This window comes from Sinocyclocheilus grahami, unplaced genomic scaffold, assembly GCF_001515645.1.
Source record: "Sinocyclocheilus grahami isolate Dianchi unplaced genomic scaffold, SAMN03320097.WGS_v1.1 scaffold715.1, whole genome shotgun sequence".
In the NCBI taxonomy this organism is placed as follows: Eukaryota; Metazoa; Chordata; class Actinopteri; order Cypriniformes; family Cyprinidae; genus Sinocyclocheilus; species Sinocyclocheilus grahami.
Genome location: NW_015505894.1, coordinates 499813 through 519100, shown reverse-complemented (window position 1 = coordinate 519100; position 19288 = coordinate 499813). Strand labels below are relative to the sequence as shown.

General features: G+C 37.7%; 1 protein-coding gene across 1 annotated transcript in view; it reads left to right on the top strand.

The window, feature by feature from the left end:
- The window catches only part of LOC107560222 (voltage-dependent N-type calcium channel subunit alpha-1B-like), a gene marked incomplete at its 5' end in the record, with an annotated part of 84391 nt that overhangs the window by 35357 nt on the left and 29746 nt on the right, over positions 1-19288 (top strand). Inside the window, 11 exons of the mRNA XM_016244338.1 lie at positions 57-169; positions 435-547; positions 2028-2100; positions 2191-2308; positions 3141-3208; positions 3864-3970; positions 5031-5093; positions 7145-7180; positions 9107-9904; positions 10347-10531; positions 10714-10834. Coding sequence (XP_016099824.1) covers positions 57-169; positions 435-547; positions 2028-2100; positions 2191-2308; positions 3141-3208; positions 3864-3970; positions 5031-5093; positions 7145-7180; positions 9107-9904; positions 10347-10531; positions 10714-10834 — 1795 coding nt within the window. The remainder of the gene's footprint in view (positions 1-56; positions 170-434; positions 548-2027; positions 2101-2190; positions 2309-3140; positions 3209-3863; positions 3971-5030; positions 5094-7144; positions 7181-9106; positions 9905-10346; positions 10532-10713; positions 10835-19288) is intronic.

The following is a 19288-nucleotide window of genomic DNA, read 5'->3' as shown; positions in this document are numbered from 1 at the left end:
TTTAAAAATGATGTGACTGACAAAGTCCATTGATAAATGCTTTTTTGTGTATACAGATTTGGCGGAGTTTGTGTTCCTTGGTCTGTTTCTAATAGAGATGAGTCTGAAGATGTATGGCCTTGGGCCCAGGACCTACTTTCACTCTTCATTTAACTGCTTTGACTTTGGGGTGAGTAACATGCCGTCAGATACTAATGATATGCGGGACCAACAACAGTATATGTTTCTTTTCCAGTTAATGCCAGAGGTACTGCCTTATAAGAAGCAGAAGAATGCTGATGTCCAGCTGAGCCCCCTCAAAGACAGCAGCTTAAAGACATTTGACAAAATATACGATTATAATGATAATTTTTGAAGTTATTGCTGGAAATGAGCTTTGTTTTCAAATATAAATTGTGCCTAGTGTATTTGTGTTCTATCTTTGGTGTGTTCAGGTGATTGTAGGTAGCATTTTCGAGGTGATTTGGGCAGCAGTAAAACCAGGAGCCTCTTTTGGCATTAGTGTGTTGCGAGCGCTGCGTTTGCTGAGGATATTCAAGGTTACCAAGTAAGAGATAATCTATGGTGCTCTGTAGATCATTGTCCTAAATGAATATATTTATACTAGGGGTGGGCGATATGACCAAAATCTTATATCACGATATGAGTACATTTATTTCACAGTAAAAATATATATCACAATATGGTTATTTTTGCTTAAATAAGGTCTTTATGATATCAACATTTTTGATACCATTTATATTTCAATATCTAATATTCAATATTAGTCAATATCACAAAAAAACTAATACTAGCCTAAAAAAAAAAAAAAAACTCAAGCTCACTGAAGACAAGTAAACAGTCAGCAATTTAATAAGAATAAGAAACTAATTACAAGCAATAGGACAAAAAAAACTACAGTAGAACAATAAACAAGAAAAGTAATCAAATGTATAAAAAACACTGCATATTCTTCACTGTATAAATTAAATATATATTTCTTCTTATTTAAGTTACAAACGTGATTTAGACACGAGCAGTGAGAGATTTTCTCTCTTTTGTTGAATGATTACCATGAGTGACAGACAGCAGGAATATTAGACTGCTGTCACTTTAAGAGCTGCCCGGATCCAATATACTGTTACACATGTGTTTTCTTTCTCCGCTGTTGGCTTTTATTTAAGACCTACTGTGTTTACAAGGATACTTGCAAAGACGGGCATTTTGACACATAAAAATATGTGGATTTAACCATTCAAGGCCTACAAAGTGGCAAAAATAACAGTATTCCAGCACCTCTATAAGCACTGTCTTCACATGCGTGCGTTCTCTTTCGCTGCTGATTGCATTTTGACTTAAAATCACTTAGTTTTAAACTGCAGTGCTTAATAATATGTGCAAATGATACGTTTTTGTGATCACATAGCACGGCAACGTCATGTGAGCATGTAACCACAATAGAGACTATAGTCCAAAAACTCTATCGGTTGACAGTTTCTCTCTTTTGTTGAATGATTACCATGAGTGACAGACAGCAGGAATATTAGACTGCTGTCACTTTAAGAGCTGCCCGGATCCAATATACTGTTACACATGTGTTTTCTTTCTCCGCTGTTGGCTTTTATTTAAGACCTACTGTGTTTACAAGGATACTTGCAAAGACGGGCATTTTGACACATAAAAATATGTGTATTTAACCATACAAGGCCTACAAAGTGGCTAAAATAACAGTATTCCAGCACCTCTATAAGCACTGTCTTCACATGCGTGCGTTCTCTTTCGCTGCTGATTGCATTTTGACTTAAAATCGCTTAGTTTTAAACTGCAGTGCTTAATAATATGTGCAAATGATACGTTTTTGTGATCACATAGCACGGCAACGTCATGTGAGCATGTAACCACAATAGAGACTATAGTCCAAAAACTGTCTTTGCGAGCAAACAAATTGAAAAAATGAACGATTTTGAAATTAGAGCAAAGCTGGCTCCTAAGCATACACATAAGGCTCATCCAAGAAAATGATTCACAGCTCATCATCTCTCTTCTAGGTTTAATTTTGAAGATGAGACCCCGACGACCAACTTTGACACATTCCCAGCTGCTATCCTGACAGTGTTTCAGGTATTGACCATCTGGTGATATGTGTCTGAACACTCTCATTTGATATGCATTTGAAATACAATATTTCCATAATATATTTTATCTCATAAGATTCTGACAGGAGAGGACTGGAATGCTGTGATGTATCATGGAATTGAATCCCAGGGAGGAGTGCACCGGGGAATGTTCTGCTCCGTGTACTTCATTGTGCTCACACTGTTTGGAAACTGTATCCTTTATATATAACATAGGACTGACATTACTGTCATGCTTTTTAATGGCCTAATTTTTCAAGTAAAGCAAACAAAATAATATGCACAAATGTTGGTTTCAGTAATGATACTCTATGTAAACTATAAAGTGCTGCATATTGCATGTACTGTATAAACTAAAGACACAAGACAGAGGTAGATATCTGCAACAGTATTCTTCACTAATGCCACAAAAACATCTGTATTTCTATGTCAGAAAGCACAGAAAATGCTAACACATAATAATTAAATAAATAAATAAATAAAAATAACTTCTCCCACACTTTATGCAATTTTAGGTGTAAAGTTGTTTTTGATGCTGACCTGCTCTTCTTCAGCATTATTTTTTGTACAAATAACTGACTCGTAGATGATATTTCACACTACCTTAGCTTCACTGATCATTAAATTCTACCACACGAAGAATGCAAATTACTTAATGTTTATTTGTCTATTTTAATACATTTTAATATATTTTAAAATGTAATCATTTGTGTGATGGCAAAACTGAATTTTCAGCAGCCATTGCTCCAGTCTGCAGTGTCACATGATCGAGTAGAAATAATTCTAATACTGATTTGGTGCTCAAAAGAAGAACAGAACAGCATTTATTTGAAATCTTTTATAACATAATGTTATCAATTTTTGTTATAAAAAAGCATTCATTTCTTTACAATAAATCTTACTGAGCCCAAACTTTCAGTGTGTGTTAAAAGATTGCATAAAAAAACTTTGGCAACCTGACTTGTTTGACAGTTTTATTAGATTAGATTCACTTTCACCCAAATTCCTTAAAGCACATTTGATCAGACACTCTCCTCAATGTCTTTTTGGCCATCGCTGTTGATAATCTTGCCAATGCACAGGAACTCACCAAGGTTGGTTGGGCATGATAAGGCTGTACATATGGCAAAAAATATGAAGAAGTCTTGTGGCAAATTATAAATGTTTTGGGTGCATAGGTTTAGTTAACAAAACATAGACAAAAAAGAAATCCACGCAACGTACAAATTCCATTAAAAAGTAGTATTTCACTGAAGATTATCATATAAAGTGACAACAGAATACAAAAGTGCACTAACAAAAAAGTGACTGCACAAAAAGACAAAAAAAACTAAACTTTTCAGTTCAAGGCTGTAGATATGGCCACATGTACGTACATTGCCAATACTAGTCACTGTCACAGCCATCCGTACAGTACCTGCAAACACACCACATGAGTCTCACATGTTGTGTACACCGAATGTGTGATCCTATCGCCATGCACTGACAGCTTTTATTAGTTTCATAAGACTGTCTGTACGGGCTCTTTTGATCTAACTGATGTTTGCCCTGGTCAATAACTCAAGGTAATGAAGCTTTCAGCCCATTGCGGGATTTACAGCCTTACGTGAAGCCGGTACCAACAGTATAGGGCCATAAGGCTTCTGGGACATCACTTTCTTGATTTGTTGATGCTAGTGGTGCTTGCCATTGGATACAAATTTTACTTGTCTGTCATTCTCTGTTTTTTCTGTCTTGCTCCTCTCTCAGGATGAGGAGGAGCAGGAGGAAGCCATCAGTAAGAAACTGGCTCTGCAGAAAGCCAAGGAGGTAAAGGAGGTCAGCCCCATGTCGGCCGCTAACATTTCCATCACAGCGTAAGTCAGGGGGCATTAAACCTGAAGTCAGGGTACTGCCCTCCCCTTTCACTAACCCTCCAAAACACCTATTAATCACCCCATCATGTCCTCTCATTGCTTTTTTTTATGTGTCCCAAGAAACATATTTCTGTTTGTCTCTGTAAGCACATTTCTTGGTGTTGGTTGTTTTGTTATTTTACTGTTGCCACTTTTATTTGGTCCTCAGTATGTCTCTGTAGGACTCTTTGAGTCTGTTCTCTTTGCAGATGGTCTTGCACTCATAATTGGTTGTCTTTAAATGACATGTGTGCTTGATTCCGCCAGGCTGTGTGGAAATCTATGGATTTTTTATGCTTTCCCGCTGAGGCCAACTGAAAAATCAGTCTGTTTGATATGATTTGTTTTTAGACAAGTACAGTACAGTAGAAAATACATTTAGCCAATGAATGATGAATCAAATGAATCATGCCATCAAAATCTGATTTACTTGTGTGCATTTGAACCTAAATTAGCTGTTTTACTTTTGCTAAAGACAGTTATTGTGGCAATCCAATGAATCAAATCCACTTAAGAATTAAAAACCTAATTAAAAACCAACCGTCATATTTGATCACTGACAATTCTGAATATTGGGGTAACAGTCATTTCAATGTCAATTGTGGTTACGGCCCTGGATATGTATTTTTTCGATTTTTGTAATATTTATATTGAGTTGACATAGTTATTTATTTATTTGTAATTTTTCATTATGAAAGACATTTTTCCAGTGTTCAAAAAGTTAATTTATTAAATTATTTAATAGAACAATATAATGACTAATTTAGTGTAATATAATTCAATTAATTTAATTCATTTTAATGCACTTGGAATTTGACTGTCTTTCCTAATACTGTGATGCCTTCTCACCTGTTTTGTTTTAAATTCTGTTTTGAATTCACACTATTGTTGATATGTACTTCCCATTGAGTTGGGTGGCGTTAGAGTCAGAGTGATTGACAGCTGCAGTCCCTGACACTGACTCCACCCCCATCAAACTATTTCTTTCCCCTCTCATGGTTTTTGTTTTTGGCATATGCAGTTTTATAAGGCCAAATCCTGGTGCTCTTTCATGCAGCTCCTCCAACTCCAGCTCTCATTCACCGTGAGTTAATTTACTCTCTGTTCAAATCTCCTCTCCTCCTCTCTGTCCCAGCACACTGCTCTTGCATGATGCCAGACAGCCAAACTAGTCTTGCTGACTAGAGTCGTTCAAAGTGAATCTTGCAGTTTAACTGATGAAATATTATACATGGGTCATGAGAGGAAAACCATAAAGAGTCAAATCAGCGAAGGGTAACATTTATAATAGCTTTCATACCATTCTTTTACAAATCATTAGTTAACAAATATGAGACTACATTGTTTATTTTCAGGTTTAAAAAAAAAAATCAAAGAAGATTTTTTGTTATAGTTTTAAGTAAATGTTCAGAAAAGTTTCTTCAAATAAACCTTTCATGGAAATTGTTATCATGATCATGTAATTTGTAGTGGACAAAAATCAGTTATCATTTAATGGGAACATATGCACATATATGCTTATATTAATATTAAAATCTTCATGAGCTACTGATATTGTTGATTTTTTTTCCTCAGACTTAATGAAAGCAATTATAAGGTGTTTCTGAAAAAGTGTAAGTGTAGACTTAAGGTAAACTATCAGTATTCATCTGCTTCAGTGAAATGCAGCTGCATCAGTGGTTTACTGTATATACTTACTGTACTTTCTTTTCTAAAGTTATGTTTGCCACGTTTCTTTAGCTAGCAGGTCAGGAATGTTTCTGGAAACTCTAGATTAACTGTTCGCTGGGCTCATTGGCTGCCGCTGGCATTGAGCCGTGTTCTGAGAATCGGCCGTCTGTTTCCCAGTGAGCATCACTACTAGAGCTTCTGCTACTGTTAGTGCCTAATGAGTCAGCACTCCTGTCAGACGAGCCCACTGCGAGTGCGTAGACAAACACACACACACACACACACACACACACATATATGCTCTCTCTTACACATACAGGCAGGTGAACTCAGGAATCCAGTACTATACTCTTAATTAAACAGAAATTAGAAACAGACCTTGGCTCACTGTCAAACTTTTGAGAAGATAAAAGTTAAAAGACATTTGTACTCAAGCTAGTAATAGATTTTTTAAATTGGTTTTTGGTGATGTAACGGAACAGATTACCCAAAAACAAAAAGTTTTTCATCATTTACTGACTGTCATACAATTCCAAACCCATACGACTGACCTTTTTAATGGAACAAAGAAGGTGAATGTTTGAAGTATATCCTCTCATTTTCAAATAATAAAAGTGAATGAGGACTAGGGCTATTACAAGACAAAAAAGCATTAGAAAATTGGACATGTGAAGTCATACAATAAAAGGTGTATTTCATTATTTTATAACTTGTTATGATTATTTAATGATACATTTCTTTTCACAGGAACTGTTAACTGCAAATAGTTAGTTTTGAGATGAGTACAATCTGTGAATTAATCAGTCTTTTGATTCATATCTTTTTAATGAATTGATTGTTCTAGTTCACAAAACCAGTCTGAAGGATTCATTCACAAATGGGACATCACTACTTCTCTAATGAACTCACAATATAAAGATTTTCAGTCAATAACATTAAAACATCTATCTGCTGAATGGCTTCAGAAGATTTTAAATGTAGCACACAAGACATATGAAATGCTTTTATTATACTTTTATGGTTAATTTTGGGGCTTGTTATCCTTATTCCTCATTGATTTTAATTATATTTAAAAGAGTGACTATTAAATGATTGTGTTTCACAGAAGAAAAGTCATATGGGTTTGGAACTACATAAGGGTGAGTGAATGATGACAGAATGGTCATTTTTTTTGTGAAATATTCCTCTAATGTTTCAGTTTGAGGCTTTGAGCAGTACTGAAGATTTTAGGGTTGTAGAGAGTCTGGATAAGTTTGCCATCATCTCATCTCTTTCCACTGTTTTGTACATTCTTTAATTTTTCCACCATTCATTTTCCACTGTCTGTCTTTTATACTGTACGTATTTATTCCTTACTGGTTTTCTTGTCAAATGTTTGTCTTCTAACCTGTTTTCTGTTCTGTGGGGGCTCTTAGCGTGTCCGTGTGTATATGTGTATTTCAATGTGTGCTGTATGTGTTTTAGGAGTTATGTCTGCTCCCCTGCACATCACTACTTGAGGTAATGGTACTGCATAGGGCATGACTACTGCTTCGGTACATGAATGGACGTATTTTGCTCATCTGTATAACAAAAGACAAATGCTCATCCTTGACGCACCTCATAGTGTTTGACAATGTGTACAGTATTGGACATTTCAGAATCTTGCCCCTCATTCATTTATACATATGTCAACGTTAACTCATGATTTCATTCTGAACCCTTGGACAGCTTTAAAAAAAAGTCGTTCATCAACTACATTTCACTTTTTGTACTTTAAAGCTGTTGTAAGCAAGTTTTGGTCAATACCACGCTTAAAATGTAGAGTTTGATGAAGATGTGAATAGTTTTTATTAGCCAGAGAAAATTAGCTAAGCCAAAGTTATCAATACTGCTAACACTGTTTACAGCAGCTTTATAGTACTGCACGTTGAGATCATCCACAGTCTTTATTTTTGCTAAGTATGTTAATATTTAATATAAAAGGGGAAATATTGGAACTGTGATAATGATTAGTACATATAATCTGATTCAGTGAGCTGTAGTGCTCATGCAAGTTTTCAGGGCCCTCTCTGCAATCTATTATTATTAACATGGCCAAAAGTCAAATAAACACATAAGGGCAATGCAGATCACACCTTGAGGTCCTGTCATGCAGTAAAACCAGCGAGTTTGCACCACCTCGTCCTGCTTGTCCACAAGAGGTACAGTCTGACCTCAGGACTGTTTCACACCACAAGGCCCTGTTAGTGCTTTAGCTGTAAATAGTGTCTGAAAATCAGTCTCTCAGCTCCCTCCCAGCCTCAGAGAGTGTTCTCTTTCCCATCATCTGTCTACACATTGCTGTAGTTCACTCATGACTCCCTGGAACACGGCCTGCCTGCTAGAGGTGTGCCCAGAATAAAGTAATGTGGAAAAGAGAGAAGTGTAGACGTGTTACCTTTCCCAAGCTGAAGCTTTTCCTTGTCTTTTCTTTACACCAATAACTGTCTTGATTCATGTTCTTTTAATGCTAACTAACTGGATAAAAAATAAGGTATAAGATGACATTACCCAGAAGAGGACAAACATAGGAAACTTCTGTCATCATTTGTTCATGCTCATGTCGTTCTAAATCCAAATGACATGAGGTGTAATTAAACAATGACAGCATTTCTTTTTTGCGTGAACTATTGCTTATTAGGGATCAATAGATATAAAGTCATTAGCCCTCTAAATGCCCTACATTTAAGGTATAGGATGCATGGTTAAACTTCATGACCTAAACCATTGTTCACAAACGTTTGCAGGATGAGTAAAGCATGCCCATAACTAAAGTTTGTAATCTGGCATCCATAAAGACCTTCTTTTTATTTACGCATTGATTAGTTCCAGTCCTCAAATCTGCTTGAAGTAACGCCATTCCAAGAGCACTGACATTTAGTCCAGCAGCACTGGGACTTTTTACTGTTTGTAGCTCTCCACTGTGTTCAGTGTTAGACAGATCCTGCTTTTGGCTTTGTTTAGAGCTATTTTAGTTAGCAGAGGAAAAACAGGCAAAATAACCAGCCATATTATGTCTAAAATGTAAATTATTTCAAATAAACTTGTAATGTTGTATTCGTATCTCATTCATATCTGAATCGAGACCCAAACTAGAAGTAAAACTGAATCAGAGTCAAGACTGAATTCACATGCTCCAGAGTCCATGACAAGATAAAGGTCTTGGTCTTGGTTCTCATGTCTTGAGTCCAAGAGCATATTTTTGTTGTCTTGGTCTTGACTCAAACTCAAGCTCAGTTTTTAAATCAGTAAGGATTTTTTAAAGAATGCAAACAGGCAATCACCATCTTGAAAGGGGGTCTCGACATGGATGGAGACTAACGTCAACATCATGCCTAATTGTTTTATTTAATTGAATCTGTCCGAGGCTTACGCATTTGTTTCCTTAAATCTTCTCTTCACTAGTAAAGAACAGCAGCGTTCTCTAAAGATGATGTCCGTGTGGGAGCAGCGCACCACGCAGATTCGTAAGCACATTCTGGCCAGCAGCGAGGCGTTGTACCAAGAGGAGCTCAACCCCCGGCTGACCTCCAACCTTCACCTCCGCCCTGACATGAAAACCCACCTGGACCGGCCTCTGGTGGTGGAACCTCATTGTGATGGTCCCATCAGTCCCCACAGAGGCTGGGACAAACCCCAGGACTTGCAAGGGGAGGGCGGCACACCAGAGGAACGAGTCCCCCCTGTGATGGAGCCACCACAGTCACACCTACCACGCAAACACCACCCTCACAGGGAGCATCCCTCCAATGAGACCAATGAAAACAGCGACACAGGTCATGGCAAAGAAGGCCGGCATCACATCCATCACAGCCGCAGTAAGGAGCACGATGGAACACGGTGTAAGGAAGGGAAGAGTGACAGGAGCTGGAGCAGAGAGGGGGGCCGCAGACATCACCATCAGAGCTCAGTTGACGAGGGAGTAGGAGGTGGGGAGAGAGAACATCGTCACCATCACTCTCATAGGCATAGCAGAGAGGGCAATGGAGTGGTCAACGCAGGGAAGAGTGAACGGTGGTCCAGGCAGAAGGATGGCTCACGTTCGGGAACAAGGGAGGGGGAGAGGTGCTCCAGGGGCGAAAATGGAGGTAATGGAGGGAGGAGACGGCACAGACCACGTACCAGTAAAGCTCAGTCGACATTGGAAGGAGAAGAGCAACGAGGGAATGAAGAGCACGAGGAGGGCAAGTCACACAGCCACAGGTAAAACTATTTTTGAAAAGGTGCCATTTTTTAAAATTATAAATTAGATTAAACAGCACATTTGTTCCCAAGAAAACTGAACTACGTTCCACTAGCTATGAGACCTTGTCTATTAACGTTATTCCAGCAGTGGAGGAGATTCTGATTCGTCCCAAGAACTCACTTTAATCCATTCAGCAAAAAGATTACGAGTTTGAGTCCTACTTTGTTTCCGATTCAGTTTGCTTCCCAGTGCCTTTCTGAGTCAATCCAAACTCAAAACACCAACTCGTTCATTGAAAAGTCTACTTATTCAGTAGGTCCAACCAATAATATGCTCTGAAATATGAATCACTGCATGGAATTGACAGTGATGGATTTGTTCACCTAAAAGTTTAGTTCAGAAATACAGAGACGTTCATGATCAAAACGCCAATGTGTAACCTCATTTTGACTGCTCTAGGCACACGGACATGGGGGGAGATTCATTGGTTGTAAACCCCTATCAACCTTCAGTTGGGAACCGATGGTGTCTTGAGAAACCAGAAGACTCAGACAATAAACGAAATATTGGGCAGACTGGAGGAATGGGCACACACATACCTGTGACTGTCACGTCTCCCCCTGGAGAAACGACCCTTATTCCCAGTTAGTATTTCTCATACAGACATATCAGGTCACTGTAACAAATCTTTCACTCATTTTATACTCACATTTGTGTGCCACTTTTTTTAAGTGTGTTAACATTGCTGCTGGCAACAAGCCAGTGTTGGTCTAACAAAAGCTTACAAGTGTATAAATTCACACATGACATTTGTTTTTCTTCTCAGTGAACAGTATAGACAGTGAGACAATGCCCATGACTGAGAAGAATCTGGAGGATCTGAACCAGAGCAGCCCTCGTCCAATCCTCCCCTTCAGCTCCATGTTCATCTTCAGCCCAACCAATCCGTAAGTGTGTGTGTGGAAAATTTGTGAGTCCCAATGTTTTCAAAACCATGTGCATTTGAACATTTATCCCAGTGCAGTGTAACAAAAGCTGTTGTCAGAGCTGCAATCTGAACATTACTTTTTTGGTAACTTGACAGTAGCTCACATTCAAAAAGGCTTTCCAGAAATATGCTTTTTTGTCAACAAGTAGTGGTGTAGCATGGCACAGTCAAGTGAGAATATCAAGTATATTCTTGCTTTCAAGTAATGCTTAGACAGTTTGTTATCTACAGTAATTTAAAAAAATAGCTCGTAATGAAATGAAAGTGCTGACAGATCTTTTCCATAGTGTGACATACATTTAAAGCAGCTTCCACAACACAGTTGAGTTTTGTTTTGAGTATTCAGATACGGCATTTGTAGATGGTGATTGGCAAACTACCAATGCTGTTATATCTGCAAATGTTTCTGGTTATTACTTGTCTCAACTGTCACTAATAATGGTTGTAAAGTTTAATTGTGTGTGTTTAAGGTAAACGCTCTTTAAGATCTTTAAGACTAAAAGGCATCCAATCCCATAAACCTCCATATAAAGCTGTGTATTATTGGGCAATTGCCAAATGCAGCTGTCTGTCATGATCCTGTTGGTGCAACAATATAGGAATACTTTTATTTTACTATATACTAATGCCATATGAGTGTTTGTTGACCTGACCATGCCTGTTAAAATCTACGCTATTACTGAATTAATCATTGAACTCTGAGACCTTTCTTATGGCCTGCATGAAAATATTAATTATCGGTGGTTAATTAAATGTATCTGTCTGTAGATTTAAAGTAATTTTTAGGTATCACACTTCATTATGTAATTGCCTTCAGCTCTTAATTGACTCTTTTACTTACGTGTGTTTGAAGTTTATCATTGATCTTGGCTACAAAATACAGAGTAATTTGAGACACCTTTTAGTCCAAGTTCTTGCCCGTATAATCGTACTCTTTTTAAAAGGTTTTACTGTACACTCGTTCCCACTGCATGACAAGAGTATCTTTGTCTTTGTTGTACACATTAAAAGCTGCAAACTCCCACTGATCTGTAATTTCCTTCCTGTCCTTCTCTCAGAGGTGTGGGTCAGTTGACACCACTTTATTGCATGCAATCTCAAAATGTGTGTGTGTGTGTGTGTGTGTGTGTGTGTGTGTGTGTGTGAAGGAGCTAATAAAGGAGTTGTCTGATAAGATCAGCTGTTTGCATCTCCTGTGCTGTAATGGATGGGCCATTGCAACGTTTTAGTATTGAGGAAATGCTATTACCTGCTTTTAGAAACACAACAGAAAATAGAAAGGAGCAGTAATGTTAAAAGTTTTAATTATGGTTCTGGTGCTACGGTATATTGTATTATGAAATCAGTTGCAATTTTGACTTCACATGATGCACCAACCCCTCCACTGCCTGATGCTTTTCTTTCTTTCTTTCTTTCTTAAATTGCAACTGCACGTCGGTATACATTACAGTATATTCATGTACATATATATATATATATATGGGTCTGGGGTGCATTTAATTTTGTGATTTAATTACCCTGTTGACAAGACCAGCATTGCAGTGTTTTGGATGCAGATCCCTGGAATGAGATACTGGTGCTCAGTGTTGGGAAGGTTACTTTGAAAATTTAATAGGTTACAGATTAGAAGTTACCCTTCTTAAAATGTAATAAGTACTTTTCAATTACTTTATTAAGGTAATGTAACTGATTACATTTGATTACTTTTTTGATTACTTTCGATAAATTTCTAATGTTTTAAACTGTTAATAATTTTCAAGCATGTAAACCAGGCAGGATTAACCTAACAGTAGTACTGAGCACTGATTACTGTCAGACTTTCAAAATCCTTCATCACTTGAATTAAGATTATAATATTTAAATTTTAAAGGAGACATTTGATGCGAAATATCTTCATTTGCATATAAATGTGTCTTAGTAGTGTGTAGACACAACCACCATACAATGATAAAAATCCATTCACTCCTTTTTTTTTAATCCCCCAGAAACCTAAACCATTTTCAAGCCAATATGATGTCATATTGCTTAGGCCCCTTCCACGACTGTTGACGTACTGTCCCGTATTAGCATATTTCCACCCTTAGCCAGTTGTACGAAGTCCGTCATTTTCTCCGCACTTGAGCAGCTGTAGCGACAACAATGTCTTGTAAGCAATGCAGGTGTTTTGTTGTTAGATGTAGAAGAATATAAGAGTCCTAATTTTCTCCAGACATCAGAGCAACTGAGGACGCAGTGTATTAGCTTTTGATTTTGATGGTAATGTGCCAACGAATACACCTAAATTCGTTTATGTCTGCGCAAATCATTTTACTCCAGACTGCTTTCTGAATGAGGGACAATTCAAGGCAGACTTTGTTAAAAAGTTAAAATGCAAGGATGGATCAGTACCCATTGTTCATGATCCAGCTGCTCCTCCAGAAGTAGTAAGTCTCACACTTTTTATTTTTTTTATGATTATTTGCGAATCGCCTTTGCTCTTCCACGGAAGAGAGGGGCGGGGTGAGCAGAGCTCATTATCATGTAATGACATATGCACCGAAACGAGTCGCTGTGAACAGAACTGTTTTTGACAAGGTAAAAGGGTGTTGTTTTACATGACCACTGAGATCATTTCAAGAAGACCATAAAGAATCATACCAACTTGTGGAAAATGGGCATCCGATGTTCCCTTTGAAGCACAGCCACCACAAAATCAGACTTACTTTAAGATCATTCTGAGGTTAAAGACATGCAAGGATGGATCAGTACCCATTGTTCATGATCCAGCTGCTCCTCCAGAAGTAGTAAGTCTCACACTTTTTATTTTTTTTATGATTATTTGCGAATCGCCTTTGCTCTTCCACGGAAGAGAGGGGCGGGGTGAGCAGAGCTCATTATCATGTAATGACATATGCACCGAAACGAGTCGCTGTGAACAGAACTGTTTTTGACAAGGTAAAAGGGTGTTGTTTTACATGACCACTGAGATCATTTCAAGAAGACCATAAAGAATCATACCAACTTGTGGAAAATGGGCATCCGATGTTCCCTTTGAAGCACAGCCACCACAAAATCAGACTTACTTTAAGATCATTCTGAGGTTAAAGACATAATTACGCAGCGCCTGAAAATAGTCCCCAGCTAGGTAACTTCCAATGTGACTGGCACTAAGTTTGTGTAGTTGGTTATGTTGACGGAAGTTAGCCTATTTTCAGGCGCTGCGTAATATCATTGCGCCTGCTGCACCCATGGTTCGGCAACAAAGTTCCTTGATTATTACGCCGGAATGAGAGTATAGTTCCTAGCCATATCGGCCTACTTTTCATTTTCCGTCGGTCTTAGTACACGATGTAACTACAGAAGAATCCAAGTTTTAAATAGGAAAAATATCGAAACTCTTTGGTCATTTTTGAGCGAGATGCTAACGGTCTAATCAGATTCAATGATCTATGCTAAGCTACAGCTAAAAGTGCTACTGCCAGACCCGGAGATCGGCTGAATGGATTCGAAAACGGTAAAACTCAACTGTTTAACTCTAGGGGAGTTGGAAATTAGCCTATTTTCAAAAATAGTGGTGTGTTCCTTTAAAAAATAAAGCATTTACATAAACCCATATAGGAAATAAAAGAGTTATCATATAAGCATGTTATAAACTCCTGAAACATTGGTGTTTCATATTTTAGAGCACTTACTGCAATTTATGAAAAAAATCTATCAAATCTGTATGTGGGAGTGTGTTTTAATAAAAACCCCTTTGTAATCCTTAACATTTTCATAAGTAACTGTAATTTAATTACACATTTTTTTCTCAGTAACTGTAATTGATTACAGTTACTTTTATTTTGTAATTAAATTACGTAATTCCGTTACATGTAACTAGTTACACTGCTGGTGCTCTGGTGTCCCCATAAGGCTTCTTAACTAATTTAACCAGCAAGACTTTCTTGGTTAGCCAGCTTTACCTAAAAGATCAGTGCAAAGGGGATGGTTTCCTGCCATGTCACAAGTAATTATCAATGAGTAAGGCAAGCTGAACAGAGAGTGGGTGCAATACTGCTTCGGAATAACAAGGGTATCTCAGAATGAAGGGGTCTCTCAGCTGTACTGACTAATCTGTCCTACTTCCTGTTTGTTTTTATGTTTGTTACTGTGTTGTCATGTCAAAAACGTGTTAAATGTGAGTTTATTGATGTGCTGTCACTGACTTTCCTCTCTTCCTCTGTATCTGCCTGGAATCACTTGAAGGAGCTTCATGGGGTAATGCCTTAACTCTCTCTGTGTCTATGTTTCTGTCTCTGTCTCTCTCTCTCTCTCTCTCTCTCTTTCACTGTTCGTCTTCTTGCCTGTCTCTGTTTGAGTCAAGTAATGCTTAGCCCATAGGCACGTGTTGAAGCATGTGATCTTCTGCAGTGTTTCAGCCTCTCCATAATCCATCATTTAGCATCACTCACACATTTGCAGCCAGTGAGCTTGATCTTCTTCTCCATGTCATTTAATTCTCTGTTGTCATGGAGGGCAGACACTATTGATCTGTTTCATTTCCTTGAAACATTACTACCATTCTCAGTAGGTCTTCAGTGCTTACTGAATATGGAGCATCCTGGGCGATCCCCACATTGACCTCAGACAGGATGATCAGTGCATGTGTCATATCATATAAAAAATGACCTGTTCAGTTGTGTTGGAGTGGCACATCAGGGCAGGTCGGGCTTTTTTGGCCAGTGATTGCACCATCGTTCACTTGAAACATCACATCCGTGCTCCATTTTTGTTCGGATCGGGCATGAGAACACGAACGTATTTCCTGTACATGCTCATCTTTTTGCATGTTTTCGGATTCACGAGAGAATGTGATGCACTGCAAATGTGACTGCTGCGATTGGCCAGATCTTTAAAAGTGTATAAACATAAAAGACAGTTAAAACTATGCATGCACTGATATTAAAATTCTATAATGACTAAATAAATTAAATACAAAGCATAAAAAATTAACAGTATAATGAATGAAAAATGGATATTCATTTTGAGATTTTTTTAGGCAATGTTATTAATTTAGAGTTTTTTTTTAGGTATCTTTTCAAGCTCACTTTCATTTAGCTTATTAAATGTTTTTAGTTATTAAAAAAACATTTTTTTTAAAGATTAACTTGATTGTTAGATGACGACAAAGGTAATCTAAATGTTAAAATATGAGAAATGAGCATGAAAATTTATATATCCAATATCAACTCAACTAAATTTCTAATGCACTTTCAAAAACCACAATGTTCCACCAAAGTGCTGGACATAAAAGTAATCACATAAATAAAGCCCAAAAAACTTTAAAAAATCATACAATTTACAATACATTATTAAAAGCTAAGGAAAATAAATGAGTTTTTAAAGCCCTCTGAAGTGCCCCTAAGGTGGGAGATGTTTTAGGACAGCCGAAGCTTGTTCCCCAGAGTTTAGGAGCTGCCATTGAAAAAGCTCATATTTACATTTCAGGTGCAATCAAGAAACCGTCAGACACATCTGATCATTCGAGCGAAGAGATCTCAAAGGTTGATATAACCTGTTTATTAGCTGATATACTGTATATGCTATACCTACTGATAAATAAAAAAATTTGACTATGAGCCTATAAATGATCTGAAACAAAGATATTATGCATCCCTAGATATAGCATTTTGCCCATATGCCACAGACTGAAACAGTTGTACAATAAAGTACAACAGTAATACTATACAGTTTAGGTTTCTAACCATTTGCTGGCATCTTTCAACCATGCTCAAGGTTCATAAGTGTGATATGAATCAGATCAGGACTGATCTACGGCTCCACCATCACTTTCCTAGATTGGCATGTCTTGGTATTCGCTCCAGATCTTGATTGTGCTGGTTTTCAGATCCACCTTCAGATGTTCCCTCTCTGTCAAGTGTACCCTTCATCTCTCCTACAGCTGTCTCTACAGACTCCAGCAAAAGAAGCTGTCATTCTGTTACATCCTTAAAAGAAATGAACGGCAGTTGGAAGTGTCGGTTTCACCCACCATACAAAGCCTCTTCCTCCTTTTTGTCAGTTTCCAAAACATTTGCCTAAAAAAAAGTCCCGTAATTTCCTGTTTCTCCTGCATACAGTCATCAAAGTCATCATGCCTTGTGTTTCAGCCTCACAAAAGAACGTGATGGTGCTCATACAAGTCTTTTTCATTCTCACTGAAATGTTATGTGCAATGTTCTGAAAAGATTATGTGGTTTACTGTTAGTGCAGAGGTACTTTCTGTTCTCAGCATGTCATAATGTTTTACCTTTTGCTTTGTGTTCTTCTCATTCATTAGATCACTTCAAAGCGTAAACAGGTGGGGAACCCCCGATATTCTTTTTTCTCCTTGATAAATCTTCTCTATTCCTCATTGTCCTGGGCTTACTGGGATAATGTCCTTTACTGTCACTACATATTAGTAGAGTGAGAGTATCTGTACAGGGTTGGAGCCTCTACAATAACACTGATGGCTTTCATCAGAAAATCTAAATGATTTTTGATTGGTGATGTATTGATGCGGAACAGTATTTCTCCACCACAATTGTTATCTGGGGTCCTGTGAAAGTTATCATGGAGTTCAGTAGGACGTTATTGAGGCTCTTTATAGTTTGTAGTGGGTTTGGGGAATAAACATCAGGCCCTGTACAGTAAATGCATGCTAGACTAATGTGCATCAGGGAGCATGGGTGGAGTTGCATGACCTTGTTGAGCCCTAAGATTGGGCCAAAGGAGTAACTTCACCATGCTGACCATGCTGTAAGGTCTCTGCTGATTGGCTGTTAGATTGGTGTTTATTGGATTTATAGAATGTATGAACTGTGCATGTGTGAGTAGACGTTGGCACTTTCTAGGGGTGATGTTGAGCCTTTGCTTAATGTAAATGCTAGAAATCTGCAAATGTACTACAACTTGCTCTTGCACATAGAAAGGTCTGTTGTAGTTGTAGGTCATTTCTTTTGAAATATGTCTATGTGCAATGGAGGGGAATCACTGCTTGGGGATTTTTCTATTGTAAGCATTTTTACAATAATTTACAATAATAAGTTACTCTCTGCTGGTTCATCTGTCAGCACCAATCATATACCTGCCAAAACCTTGTTTATATCAACGCATTATCGAAGTAAGAAACCGTGAATAAATGAGATGCGATATGACCTCAGATATTCTGTTGTTCTCTCTTCCATTGCTGCACTGGAAGAACTAAATGGTACCTGCAAACTAATACAAATGATAATGACCGGCTTACTGTACATTATCCCCCTTATTACACGGCTGCTCATGACACCAAATAAATAAAAACATGAAATATTTGAGCTGAAATTATTTTACATGTATAAAACCACCTTTAAGAGGAAGAATTAAAATGGCATAATCCATTACAATGTACAAAGCAATCCGCCGAGCTTCGAGACAAACACTATACCAATTTTACAGTAATATTAACAGTATACGGAAGTCCTCCAGAGTAATTTTTTACTACAGTGAATAATTGAGATGCAAGATGGCATCAGTTGCGTTTGCAGGCAGTGTAATATGAGAGGCGTAGAAGATGAGCCAGTTTTACAAACAGCGCTGCCGCTGCCATGGGCGGCAGTATGGAAAATCTGGCCTCTGAATGCTGCGATTGACCAATCAGAAGGAAATATTCCAGAGAGCCGTGTAATAATTAGTTGTATATGATAAGTGGGAGAATTAATTATTACAGAAATAGTAATTTATCTGCACTTAATTTTGTCAGACATCCGACAAAACACATGCCCTGCATCAAAATAGGGGCTCAGTGAAGGATATTTGAATGAATATGATGTCTCACAAATAATATGATTTTGTTTGCTCTTTGCCTGCATTAGATATAATGCGAAGGGCTTCAGTTATTTCATATGACCATGGAGTACTTCTTCATGATTCAGTTAATGACTATGCTTGTCCTTGCAGTTACTTCATTAAATGACATTGTAAGCTTGGCGGTTATGATTTGAGCATTTAGGAGCTGAAGCATGACTGATTTCCGCTGAGGACTGCTCTTTTCTTTAAGGGTGAAATAACTTGAATTACATTTTATTTAGCTGTTCTTTTTCTTTTCTTGCTGTTAGCTCTGTGTTTAATGAATACATGCACTGTATTCAAATCTATGCAGTCAGCTCATCAAGGTGACACATTTGAAACATGTCAGCTTGATAAAGACTTAAAAACAAAACAGCATTGGTTCCTGTAAAGAAACAGTGCCCTTTTAAAGGGCGGGTTTCTTTATTATCATTGGTGGCGTGTTGTTGTTTTAGAATCTGATGCACAGCAGCTTTTGGGTTTAATTCATGTATCCTTTCTTATTTTATGCATGAAGAGTGCTAATACTAAAGTATCATTCAATAACAGGCTAACAGTTCTGATGGAGCTTATTAATACATAGATA